Raw genomic sequence first — 14,072 nt, 5'->3', positions numbered from 1 at the left:
TGGATTACATTACATTTTATCATTACATAAAAACCCAAAGTTTCTGAAAAAAATATTAATTTGTAGGTATATATATATCGGAGAAATCTGCTATTAAAAATTTTGTAATGGAGTCCCTTCAGTTGCAGATTTCTCACTGTATTAACATGTTTGCCTTCAGTGCCTGTAACACTTACAGTCTGTTGTTCATAGTCTTGTTTTTGCAGTGTTTCATCTCGACAGTGTAAGGAGCAAGTTGAATGCTTTTGTTGCGATTAGTGTTTGAAAGGTTCAGTTTAAATTTTTGACTGTCAATTTTAACAGGTTTGTTAAAAAAGTATATGTGCAAAAATGATTATTCCATACAATGACGAATGATGTTACAGACAACTTATTAATACAAATTACCATTGCAAATTAAATCTTACTTGTAAAATTAATGTAAAATTTTTGATAAGGTTGCAGATATCTCAAAATATCAGTTTAAAATCCCCTTTACATTTAATCTTGAAATATCAATTTACAACCCCTCACAAACATAATTAACATACTTCACTGGAATCATCTTCCATTAATTTTACCTCTTCACCCCGTCCTTCATATTTTTTTGGCCAAAAAAGGAAAAGTTTTGTGTAAGGGCAGTTTTTTCAGCATAGAACTTAGTTTAAAATTGAAGCTTTGGATTCTAATGCCATCTACCAAAGTGAACTGTAAGAATACGTTATAAGTCTATGATTTTTTAGGCTTCATAGTGTTTTAATAAGTATAATATTCTTCAAAATTGGTTGATGATTAAGAAAGCGTAAAATTAATGAAAACATTGATATTTACAAACTTTAAGTCAACTGCTTACTATTTAATAGCTTTATAACTTTATTAACCTTTTTGAACAAGATGTAGACATATTGGCTAGTAATCTACATTAAGGAACTGCATTTAGTTCACTAGCCAAATTTTTGTAGCAATTTGATATAAAAAATAAGTACTTGTAGTGAACTTTTAATACAATACTATACTTTTACATGGACATCATCTGCGTGTGCACATGCACATACACAAGACTTTTCTCTTCCATCCCTCTCATATAATTTGTCCATCCCTTTTTTTTCACTTGTTTATATAATACTAACTTTTTTGGGCTATTTATGGTTTATCTTTTGCAGCATATTAAATTTGTTGTCAGAAGTGAACTTTTAGAGAAGGATAAGTAAGTTTTTAACAAACTGAGAACAATAGAAAAATGTGACATTCTAATTCTGTAAAAATATAATTTAAGACAATAATAGATTTTGTTATTTTTTTTAAAAAATAACAGTATATTTTTTAAAAGTTATTGCTAAATTAGGTAATGAAAGTCCACATTATCATTAATATTTACTACACATTTTTCTCAACAACTGTAATTATAAATCTTCAAAATCTGATGTACTGAAAAAGTGTTATTATAATTATGAGAATACAGAGAGTACAATTTTGAGGGTACACAAAAGATTACATATTTTATAAAGATGTAAATTACATGTTACATTTAAAGCCTAACATGATATAAGAGTCAAGGTATTAATGAACAATATATGCGTGCAATGTTTAATTGTGAACGATCAGGAGTTAAGAAAGGGTGGGTCAGTAGAGGAAGAGCTGTCTGTTCATAGTATGATATTTTGGAAAGGACCAAACATATTAGGTAATGCAGCAGCTTGTGTGCCTTCAGAATGTTGAACAACTTTCTCATAAATAAAGAAAAGTATGAACGTGTAGCCTACTTGTACATTCATTTTCTTAAATGTAGCTTCATTATATGCAATACATATAGAATTCTGAATAGCAAAAAATACATGTTAGTGATATATGACAGTAAGCGACAGTGTGGATAATCCTTTCAACAAAATATATTTAGTTTGAACTGGTTTTTCTTATCTGCAACTCAGGTTAGGTTAGTCTACCACTGCTAACACAGGATGAAAAAAGAAAAATATTTAATCTAAAAAATTAAACTGACAATCAGTTACATAATTTAAAGTCTGCACATATAGTATAGACTTGAAAATGATCAGAATTTTCTTGCAAATACAGTCATAAATTGAGAATATTTAAATTGTGGAATAGCTATTAATCCATGGGTTTTTGGTGGAAGAAGCTGATTACGTCAGTTACTGTTTATTTCTATTATTTTATTAGTTCTGCGAGTGTTAATTTAATAGAACAGCAAATGTTAGTCATTATAAGTTTATGTTGCAGATGTTGTATTAAAAATAATTTACCTTGATGTTCAGAGCATGTTTATGTAACTTGTGCATTACTATAATGTTCTACAGTATGCTTATTGGTAATGTTAAATATTTGTTTATTGATAATTGTATATGAATTTGTTATCTGCTAGAATTAACATTTTTAAACCAGTAGCATCACTTAACCAAAATGTGTATAGTTTAAAAAGTACTGACAAAAACCGCAGTTCCTATTTTAAAAAAAATTCAACAAAGTAAATTTCAGTTATGCCTGGTAACGGCATTTTCAGAAAATAAGCTGTTTCAACTTTGTCTACTATTATGAAAATTCATAGACAAAAATAAATGGTGTTTCTTCAATAATGATTTTTTTTTTTAAAGTAAAACAAAACCGTTTCTTTTTTACATTTTTGGATGATGTATTAAAATTATAAATCACAAGTCTTACAAAAAAAAAAAAAAAAAAACAAAGTGGCCTTTTATTATGGAAAAAAGTGTGAGGTTTGGCAGGTGGGTAATAAGTTGCTTCTGATTTTTTTGTGTTGTGTGTAGTACAGAACATGTAATACATGGGAGTGTTGTAGTGGGTCTGTAAATAAGAGCACACACTGCAGTTTTTGTATAAAAATTGTGTGATTGTTTTGTCTGCCTATGACCACAAAACTGAATAGGTTATTATTGAATTATAATTAAAAAGTGTAATTGTTAATTTTACACTTCCCTCATTTTGAAATCTGTATTGGAATTGAGTTTGTAGAATTTCAATTTGGTTTTTAATTTGACTTTTTTAGTTAGAAAATTAATAATTTGTTAAGAGAAAATAAAATAGTATGATGTTGAAGAGAAAATAAAATAGTATGATTTGAAAATGAGTACAAATGTTGATTATGAAATTGTAGTTAATAAAATTTATTGTGAAAATTGTATTGCGTGTGTGTATATATATATATATATAATATACCGTTAGTTATATTGGTTATTTGTTATATTAGGTCATAAAAGTAATTTATTTACCTTGTTGATGTTCAGAGCATGTTTATCAAAGTTTGTTTATGAAAAAAACTGGCAGACTTTTAAAAATGTCCCACAGACTTAAATGTGAAGGTTGAGACCACTTCTGAAGCGGATAATAATCTATGAATCGAGCTTTGAAGGAATTTTTGCACTTGGACACCTAAGATGAAACTGTGCTTAGTGAAAACTACTGTTAAGATATTTGAACCTTCAAAGGTAAAAATAAAAATAAGTCCAAAAGTTCTCAAAAAGTATGAATTTGTGTTGGGACCTCATATAACCTCAACAAAATAGTCCTGTTAGAGCTGTTGAACCACTCAGCTGTAGTGCTAACCTGATCCTAGCAATTTTCATCTTGGCCCATCAAAAGAATATGTGAACATGCGAGAGATTAATTTTATTTTTATTTTTTATGAAAATCAGAAAAAAGAAAGCAAGCAGTGGAAAATTAGCTAGAGATTAGATCGCAACACTTTCTATGGAAAGGATTTGAAAAATTAATAAAAGGTGTTATATAATTAGGAGGCCTTGTTTTTCATTTATGAAGTGCAAATAAAAATAAGTTTTTTAAATTTCACTTTAATTTTTGACTTATCCTTACAATATATACATATATATATATTTTTTTTTTCAATATATTTAGTTAAATAGGATTTTACAAAATTAGATTCTCAATTATTGCAGTTTATATATTATGCTACAAGAAAATTGAGTTATCATTGTGCTATTATTTTGTATTTTAAGTTTTATATTTACATTGTTATATTAGTTTACAATTTACTCAATAGAAGTAAATTAACTTACTAAATTGTCTAACAAAAAATGGTGAGAGTGGTGTGATTTGATAATGGGAATATAGAAAGATAAAACAATTATTCACTCAGAAGTTAAAATATTTTCATTCTTCAAGTTGAGCAAGTTTTGAAATTTTGCCTTCTCAAGAAAAAACCCGAGTTTTTGCTAGCCTTTCATGGTATGAATATAGTGTGGTTCTATAGGGTTTAAGAATATTTTATTCCTAGTTACCAGTTTTTCTTAAGTTGTATAAGCGTTTGTGTACTTTTCCTCAAACTTTTTTTTTCTTACATGAATTATAAGAGAAGTAGTTTTTGATGCATTATTGATTCGGTCTTACTCGTATTTATTTATGATTATGCAGCCATATTTGCAGCAGTAATCATGTTATTGAGTGTCTTTATGATATGTTATTAGGACAGTATCAAAATCAGACACCATCTTAATGGAATTTAATAATCTCTAAACTGAAAAAAATGTTTGATATGGTTTTTTAAAAGTCGATCTCTAGCAGACATTGATTTGAACTTTAAATCAACTTTTTGTTATTATTGAATTATTTTCATCATATAATTTTTTATATTCCTGAATTGGGATAAAGTTTTTCAGTGTTTACTTACAGTTTGAAATGACTGTGTAAGAAGTTCCATTGTACTTGTAATTTTCATTTTGAATCTGTGCTAAATTCACTGTTATTTTTCACATTTTTTTTTAATGGCAATTACAAAATGCATTAACATTGGATTTACAGTGTAAACTCATTAATGGTAATTGTCAGCAAGTAGTCTATTATTTAACTAATTGTCCTTTTTCCAATCATGGTTGTGCTAAAATACCAGAATGATATTATTGTAAAGCAGAAGTAGAGTATCAGTAAATTGATAGCAGCAAATTGAGTATTCTGTGAAATTTGTAAGTTCAAATCTAAAAGTTTTTATTAATCACATGGATCCAACATTCATGACCTACTTTATCTTATTAGTTAGTATAAAATTAGAGGAAATACCCTTCAAGTACAAAGAGTATTGAGTATTAATTGCAAAATTCCTGTTATGTTAAAATTTTCTCAAATCTTTTCTTCTTCTTGTAATTATGGTCGAGAAACAAAATATTGAGTTTTTTTTTTGTTAGGGCTATTTATAGTTACAAGGGTAGTTTGAAAAGTCTGTGTTAAAATAAAAACTACTTAATTTTTTGAGAACCCTTCTCTATTTCTCAATTGCCTTCAGTTTGTTGATCCCTTCCAACTAACAGGATTGTTCCAACTAAACCAAATAGGCATTTGTTTGTACAATCTCCTCATTTGAATCTCCTTGTTAGCCAGCCATTTTTGGAACGAGTTTAAACCCTAACTTAAATTTTGCAGCCACAACTGCTGAGGAATGAGCAAGTGCATTATTGTGATGGAAAAGCGACTTTTTTGTGGGCCAATTGTGGACATTTTTCTTGCTGCTAGATTTTCAAATTCTGTAAATGATGTACACTATTTACTGTATTTTTTGAATTGTTTTCCAAATAGTCGAGGATTATTCCTTGTGAATCTGAAAAGACAGCAGTCACATTAATATTTTGAAGGAATGCCTTTCCTTTCTTTCAGGGAGTGTAGAACTCCTGCTGGCAACTCATAATTTGGATTGTTCCTTGGTCTCGGTCATGTAATTGTATATCCATGTTTCTTCTACAGTGATTAAACTAAGCTTAAAATATCTCGCTGAAACAGCTGCAAACTGCTCATGGAATTCTCTTCTTTTTTTTGTCAACTGTGAGCAACTGCAGCATCCTTCTTGCAGATATTTTTTCTTGTTAATTCAATATTTTCCACATTTAGTAATGATTCCAACAGCACTAGCAATGTCACGTTACTTCACTCTATCATCCAACACCATATGAATTGTTTTTGGAGAAGTTGGAGAAGCAGATTCATTATATTTACCATTGCAGTATCTATAATTACCTTTTAAATATTTTCTGTTTCACAATGTTTTCTCCAAGTATGTGTATGATATTGACTTCATTCATATTTCTAAAGGAGATTTTGCAGAGGAGTAGACAGACCTCAGCTTGTCATCGTGTAGTAGAACTAGGTGTTTTAAACTTTTATGTGTAAGTAAGTGTTGCGAATATGAACATTTTGAAGTTCATAAATTTTGTAGACAAAAATATTACAAATTGTTATGGTTAAGGCACTGTTTTATTATCTTTGTTCTGTTATGCAAATAAAAAAGGTACAAATAAAATATTTTTTATGTAGAAGTGTTGACTATCAAACTAGTTGTTTTTATTTTTATTTATTTTTTGTAGATTGTTCCTAACCTTTAATTTAGTTATAAATGACAATTCAGTTTGATTATGAAAAGAGTATTTAATTTAATGCTGCACGTATTTATTTATAAAATATTGTTCATAATACTCTACTGCTTTCTGTACAAATTATTTTGTAATTTAAACATTTTTGTGAGGTATAAGTTAGTTATTACTTGTAGTTAATATAATGTTTGTCTTATGTGCTGTAGTTTTTTTTTTATTGTACCTGTTTTAACATTGTATAGAAAATCTTTAACTGTTAGATAATCTGTTAAAAAAAATTGGATTATAAATATGGGTTAGTTTATTTTGTTTTCTTGGCATCTGCAGAGCAGATAATATATACATTTTTTATGATTTAATTGATTTTGGTGGATATAAAAATGGATTGAATTGAGAAATTGTTTTCAGTGGCTGTTATTACTTTATATTTTGTGTGCGTGTACACACACACCACACAGTCTGTAAATAAAATAATGAACTGGTTCAGAAAAACTTTATTTACAGCCCAATTTTACATGAACTCTTTCTACCTCTTACCACGTTTGAAGCATTGCCACGCAATGCTTCAAAAACTGTTTTCCCACTCTTCATAACAGTGCTGGAACTCTTCATAGCAAGTTGGGAACAGTAAAAAGTTGCAGGGACTCAAGTCCAGTGAATAAGGTGGTTGAGGAACTAGAAGAATGTTTTTCTTTGCCAAAAACTCATTAATTGAGAATGCAGTGTGACAAGGTGCATTTTCATGATGTAGCATCCTGTTGTCTTTGATGGCTGGTGTCATGTGAGCAACTCTTTTCTGCAGTCCTTCAAGAATTTCTCAGTAACCATATTGATTTACAGTCTGTCCTGCAGGCAAAAACTCATTATACAAACAATGTCATTACTATCGAAGAAACAAATTACTCATAGCATGGTTTTGATTTCTGATTTTGCTTTTTTGGAGTTTGAAGTGTGCCACTCCTTGCTCTGGCGTTTTCTTTCTTAGTTGTACTCAAACATCCAAGATTCGTCACCGGTAATAACATTTTTATTAGAAGATTGCTGCGGCACACTACCACCCTGTTGTTTTTCTGTTCAACAGTGAGGGTTTATTGTGACCAATTTTGCACAAACTTTTTTCATGTCCAATTCGTTTGTCATTTATGGACTGTGGTATGGTTCAAATTCAATTGTTCTGTAATCATTCTGACAGTTAATTGTCGATTGGTATGTACCAAGTCTCTGATTTGCTCAACATTGTCGTCACTTTTTGATGCTAACAGTCTTCCAGAGTGTGGATTGTTTGCAACTGATTCCTGGTCATCTGGAAATGCTTTAAACCACCTAAAAACTTAAGCTCGTGACAGAGTGTCATCTCCATATGTCCTTTTCAATTTTGAAAAAGTTTTAGTAGCATTCTCACAGTTAGCTCAAAACATGCTGCTTCATTCATGCTACCTTCTTCGACCAGTCTGGACTGTGGTGTTGTACTATTTGAGCTTGATGCAGTGCTAGGGTCTGTGAGCCAGTGCAACTAGGTGAACCCACTTGTAAAAACTTAATTACACAACGTTGCTCATAATTACTATCACTCATTTTTTATTGCGCAACAAAAACTCATTTCACGAAAAGTTTGACAACAATAGACTAAAAATATTAATACCTAATATAAATCAGCTGTTCATATAACCATATATTTATAGTGTTGCTACTTTGGCTGCTAAAAAAATTAGTCTCATTACTTTATTTACAGACCTCGTGCACGCGCGCGCGCGTGCGTGTGTGGGTATGTGTTAAAAGTAAGGAAACTACTCAACTTTAAAACCGTTCCCGATAAAATACTTAAATTAACTTGTAGGATAAGGTATCTGTCAACTACTTTACCTCATTATCAGAAAATAGAATTTCAGCTCCCTCTTAGGGGATGGCTCAAGGGGTTGTAACTAGGGAACATTTTTAATGGTAATACCATATGTGTGATACATTATTTTAAAGGTCTCTTCAAGAAAAGAAAAACTATAAATAAAAGGTTGTTACTATATCTGTACCCAAAATGGCAGCAAGATAACATTTTGATTTTGAAAATTACTAATTTTAGTAAGTTCTAATAATAAAATTAAATAAAAAGAAATTAAACTGAATGAAATAAAAATTTAATTTAATTAAAATTTATTCAAAATGGTGCTCCGCCTCATTTTGGTCTTCAGATATGTGAAATTTAATAAATTTTTTCTTGGAAGATGGATTGGCTAAAGGGATCAAATAAAGTGGGCAGCATGACCATCCGACTGTCACCATTGGATTACTTTCTATGGGGCCACCTCCAAGATATCAATTTTGAACCATCTGGCACACTGTCAAACAGAATTTTAAATAAGCTTTATACCAAACTTTATTCTGCTGTCATTTCCGATACAGACATCTTACAAACATTTTTTAAATATCATTTTTCTTGTCTTAAAAGACCTTTAAACTGATGTATCACACATATGGTGTTTAACATAAGGGGGTTGTAACTCAAATAGCCATCCCCTAAGAGGTCCCTAACAGGTTCCTTTAACAGGAAGGAGGAGTTGAAATTCTATTTCTCATCAAAAGGTAGAGTAGTTGACTGATTTATCCTGAAAATTACAGTATTCTGTCTGGAACAGTTTTAAAGTTGTTGAGGGGTTTCCATACTGTTAACTCTCCCTCCCCCATGCTCTTTGTGTACATGTATGAGTGTGGGGGGGGAGTGCGCACGCGTTTCTTTTTTCTCTTAAGTCTGGGCGTTTTCTTTAGCAAATCACTTCTGGGTGTTTTTAGTAATAGTAATTATAAATTCACTGGTGATTTAATTTGATAAAATTCACTTTAATAAACACCTATTGCATGTATTTTGGTTTGAAATAACATCATATTTTTTACAAGTGGTTCACATTCTCAAAGAATTCTGTACTTACCTGAAGGAGGCCCTATAAAGCTTTTTTACTCTTCCTAATCTTTTACTCTTTGCAATTAGATTTTTTTTTAATGATGCTTGGATAAGCAAAGCTATGATGTTTTAAAGTACAAATATTTATAATTACCACATAAAAGTATAATGGAGAACTAATTCGAACAAAAATAAACTAAAACCGGAATTTTTAAAAGTTAACGCATTAATCAGAAATTAGAAGCATAAATGAGTAATTGAATGAACATAAGAATAAAATGCTTGCTAAATTTAGTGTGTGATATTTATTCAAAAATAAATTCAATTTCATATAGGCAGAATGAAAATTTCTTCATTACGGCTGGTGTTCAAATGGGCTCTTAGTTTACATCATTACTTAAAGCATTTAATTAGGCAATTGAATTCTTATGAACAAAGAAATGATCTGTTGCGTAATTTGAGTGATCATAGTTCTATATCCCCCTTCCCTAAGATTCTGTCAGAAACATTTTATAGTTGCTTTTTTAATAGAGGTATGTTAAAAACTAATTTTTGGAACGTAGAATGTTAACATTTTAAGGTTCATATCAAGGTCATTTTTGTTTTAATTATAATAATTGCTAAATAAATTTTTTTATTGAAAAGTTTACACTGTAGTTTTATTTTGGTCATTCATGAGATTAAAAGTTTTAAAAGTTACTGCCTTCATAATCAATTATAAGGAAAAAAACTGCTGAGTACGTGTTAATTTAGTATGGAGAATAAAGTTTGTGGAGAGGGGGTTGCATTGCATATAATATATTCTTAATTATGGTGGTAGAATTAATATAATTTGTTATATAGATACTAAGGGAAACATGATCTTATCATTTAATTTTAATAAATTTTGTTCTTTGCCTTGTAGCTGGCCTGACAGAAGTTATAATCTACAGTTCTCCAGATGATAAAAAGAAAAATAGGGGTTTTTGTTTTCTTGAATATGAATCGCACAAAGCAGCTTCACTTGCCAAGAGAAGGCTGGGCATGGGTCGGACCAAGGTATGGGGCTGTGATATTATTGTTGATTGGGCTGATCCTCAAGAAGAGCCTGATTCAGAAACTATGTCAAAGGTGAGTTTTTCTTAATAAGTCACTAAATTTTTTTGTTATTGTTTAGTGAAAATTTGTAAGTGGAAATTGTTTGGTGATTATGATTTATGATAGTTTTACAGAAAATGATAAAATGGGAATTTTTTGGTTATTCTTTAATAAAAAATTTAAATACCAAAGTTAATTTCCTTACTGATTTTCATGCTTATTTATGTTCTTGCATAAATTATAATTTGAGTATGGCATAGTAATTTCAATCTCATTAATTTTAATTTTATTTATAACATAAATTCATTGTCTTATTATTAAGCATTTGTACCAAGTTTTAGTTAAGACAAGGATTGTCTTATTACTTAGCAATAAAGAAGTTCAGCTGCTCCAAGAATGTAATTTTTGTGGCAGATATTGCGGTGTAATTTACAGTTTGTTTTGTATGCTTTAAGAAAGCTATAAAGATAGAAACTACTAGGTTATTATTTTAATTTTAATTGGCCTGAGGGCTCTGCAATAGTCATATTATGGATAAAATATTATTTCACTATAAAGGATGTGTCATGAAGTTCTCCCAAGACTTTCATAACATATTCTGCTTGTGAAAATAATGGAAAAAGTTCATATAAACATGTTATAAAATGGTTCATTTGCGAATTACAGCTAGTGAAAAATTTCGCTTGGGATTTCAGTTACCCCATTGAAGTAAAGTCTTATAGAAAATTTTAGGAGCTTAATAAAAGGGCAGAATTGGTAATTTCTTATGGGTTTTGACCTGAAAAATCAAATAAAATAGGTTTCCAGTACAGTAACTACAGCAGTTTTTGGGAAATCTGGAGTGAAAACCAATAAGTTGTGGTTAAAAAACTCATATAATAACTTTGTTAAATGGGTAATAAAAACATAAAACTTTTAGAAAATTTAATTCTGAACAAAATGGGGTAAGATAAGTTGAATAAAACAAAGAAAGACAAGAAAAATTCAAATTTTATTTAGAAACAGTAGATTACTGCATTTATCAGAAAAGTACATAATGTAAACAAAAACCTTTTTGATGATGTGAAAAATTTGTAAGATTTACTATTAAAAAGTTAAAGAATGGATATTTGACAATTTTTTCTTATTAATGACAGAAATGCAATGAATTACTTAAAAAATTATTACAAAGTTGGCAGTAAAATAATAGCTGATCAACAATGTGCAATATTGTATATTAGTATTTAAATCATTCTGTAAGGTACATTAAGTATATCAGATACTGTGAACTGTGCTGTCATTAATGAAGTTAGAACATGATCGGTTTGGAATTGGAAGTAATGCCATACTTATGTACAACAGAGGTGTACACATTCCTCTGATATGATATTCACTTCGGGTATGTGTATATGAAATAAGTTTGCCTAATAGCAGGATTGCAGATCCCAAAATTATTAGCGATTAGATCTCAAAACAGTGACGATTAGATCCCAAAACAATCATTGGGAAACAGGTTCACTACCTAATATTCCTACTAGCTATGAATGATCTGTACAACATGACACTGTTACTTATGAAATTATTAATAAGTTTAGGGGAGTCCAGGTGAATATATGATGTCTTTGTAAGCAGATTGAAGTTCTGCATTCAATGGTTTGGAGAACAGTTACAGAAAACAAGTTTTATCTTTATTATAAATGGCCAGTTCAACATCTACATCCAGGGGACGGTCCACTATGCTTGGAGTAATTTTCGACACCAATTATGAAACAATGTTGTTGCTACCTTCTTCACAATCAGCTGTTTAGACCTTTCATATTACCTGGCCACTTATATGCTGAGGTCTACTTGCACAAGAAGAATGTCAGAAGAATGACATCTACTGAGAATGAAGAATGAGGTCTACTTTCAGAAGAATTGCTGCAGGTGCACAAAGATGTTCCTCTAGCGCCGAGGTGCAAAATATACTTTCAATACAACGATGTGCTTCTCCACTTCTCTTGTGCTGTCTCTACTCACTTAAATCATCATTTCCCTGAGAAATAGATCGTTCATGGAAGTTCCTGGCCACCAAGGTGGCCAGTTCTAAACACCTTTAGGTTTTTGCCTTTGGTGATTGATGAAAAATATTGTATACAAAACAATAATAGATCTCTTGTGAGGAATTAATGGTGTGCATTATGAACGTTGCTTAGCAAGTTAAAAGAGCAACAAAAGCAGTAAAGTAGCATGCCAAGAAATGGTGGGATAATTTTTGAACATTTATTTTAAACTAGTACATTATTTCTAAATAAAATTCAAAATTTTCTAGTTTTTCTTTGTTATATTCAACTTCTTACATCATTTTGTTCAAGTATTAAATTCTCTACCAGTTTTGTTTAAAAGTTTTATGTTTTTTATTACCCATTTAACAAAGTTATTGAACGTCAAACATAAACAGGATTTTTAACATTTATTGGTTTTCACCTCAGATTTCTTAACTACTTCGGAGTGGTTCTGGGACCTCAAAAATCATAAGAAATCTCTAATGGCCTAGAAATTTCAGTATGACCTCATTTCACTGGGGTAGCTGAAATCCGAATGAAATTTTTCACTAACTGTAACTTACAAAGAAAGCATTTTAGAATGTATGTTTACATGAACTTTTTCCATTATTTTCACAAGTAGAACAGTTTGTGAAAGTCCAGGACAACTTAGTAATACAACACCCCCTGTACATTGTGATGGAAACTTAAAGGAATGCAGTCTGAATCTGTGTTTAGTGTAGTTGCAGACTGAGAAATAGTGTAGAGTTTTGTATTTGGAGAAAGGTAAACATTTTTAAAGAGCAGAAATGTATAGTTCTTTTTCTTATTTTTTAGGTTAAAGTGTTGTATGTGAGAAATTTGACGCATGAAATTACCGAAGAAAAATTGAAGGATGTTTTTGAAGCCTACGGAAAAGTTGACAGGGTGAAAAAAATTAAAGATTATGCTTTTATACACTTCGAAGATAGAGATAATGCTGTTGCAGTAAGTATTACTGATATGTGGTTTTTTTTTTACGTAGTAATTCCATAATTATTTAACTAAAGAGGGTAATGGATGATTTCAAATAGATTGGATAGAAACTATTACTAATATAAAAACAGTATTTTACTAAAATAAAACGTTAGTTTTGGTTATTGAAAAAGATTTCTTTTTTTTTACCGAAGAAAAAAAAGCCAATTATTATATTACCAAAATGAATTTCAATAAAATAAAAAAATCACTAAGTATAATAAAAATATTTAAAAAATAATTTCAGAACTATTAAATACTTATTTATATATTATATATTCATGTAAAAACTGTTATTCATCATGAAATCTCTGCTTTAATTCCAGTAATGTGTACTGATTATTACTATTCAATATGCACATGTACACTGAGAGAGTTACATTTATGCTTATTATAGAACCTAAGCATTAATAATAATGGATCATGAACACAGAGTAGATTTTGCCACGGGATTAGACCCAAATAGTCTTTTTGACAAGTGATCCCAATGATGAGTTTTTTATGTGAAGAAAATGATCCCATTGTTAATAATCTCAAATGTCCAGTTTGTTGTACAAAGGTATTCATCAAGATGGACAAAATAGACAAAACGTATGAACCAATACAACTAATAACCTTCCATTCATAATTTTACTGGCCAAGAAAAAATTCACATTCAATCTACAAACCCAGTTGAAATAATATTTGCTAATTTATTTGATGACAACCTTATGAGTAAAATTGTTGTATGGATAAGTAATGTGCTGAGGTCATTCTAGGAAT

General features: G+C 29.9%; 1 protein-coding gene across 8 annotated transcripts in view; it reads left to right on the top strand.

Annotated features, from left to right (window-relative positions):
* LOC142323307 (heterogeneous nuclear ribonucleoprotein Q-like) overlaps positions 1-14,072 on the top strand; it is a 97,397-nt gene that overhangs the window by 57,229 nt on the left and 26,096 nt on the right. For all 8 annotated transcript variants that reach the window (XM_075362804.1, XM_075362797.1, XM_075362782.1 and 5 more), the window contains 2 exons: positions 10,121-10,326; positions 13,134-13,283. In XM_075362804.1, coding sequence (XP_075218919.1) covers positions 10,121-10,326; positions 13,134-13,283 — 356 coding nt within the window. The remainder of the gene's footprint in view (positions 1-10,120; positions 10,327-13,133; positions 13,284-14,072) is intronic.

Source organism: Lycorma delicatula, chromosome 1 (genome assembly GCF_047948215.1).
Source record: "Lycorma delicatula isolate Av1 chromosome 1, ASM4794821v1, whole genome shotgun sequence".
Classification (NCBI taxonomy): Eukaryota; Metazoa; Arthropoda; class Insecta; order Hemiptera; family Fulgoridae; genus Lycorma; species Lycorma delicatula.
Note: the sequence above shows the minus strand (reverse complement) of the source record. Positions and strands in the feature narration are given on the sequence as shown.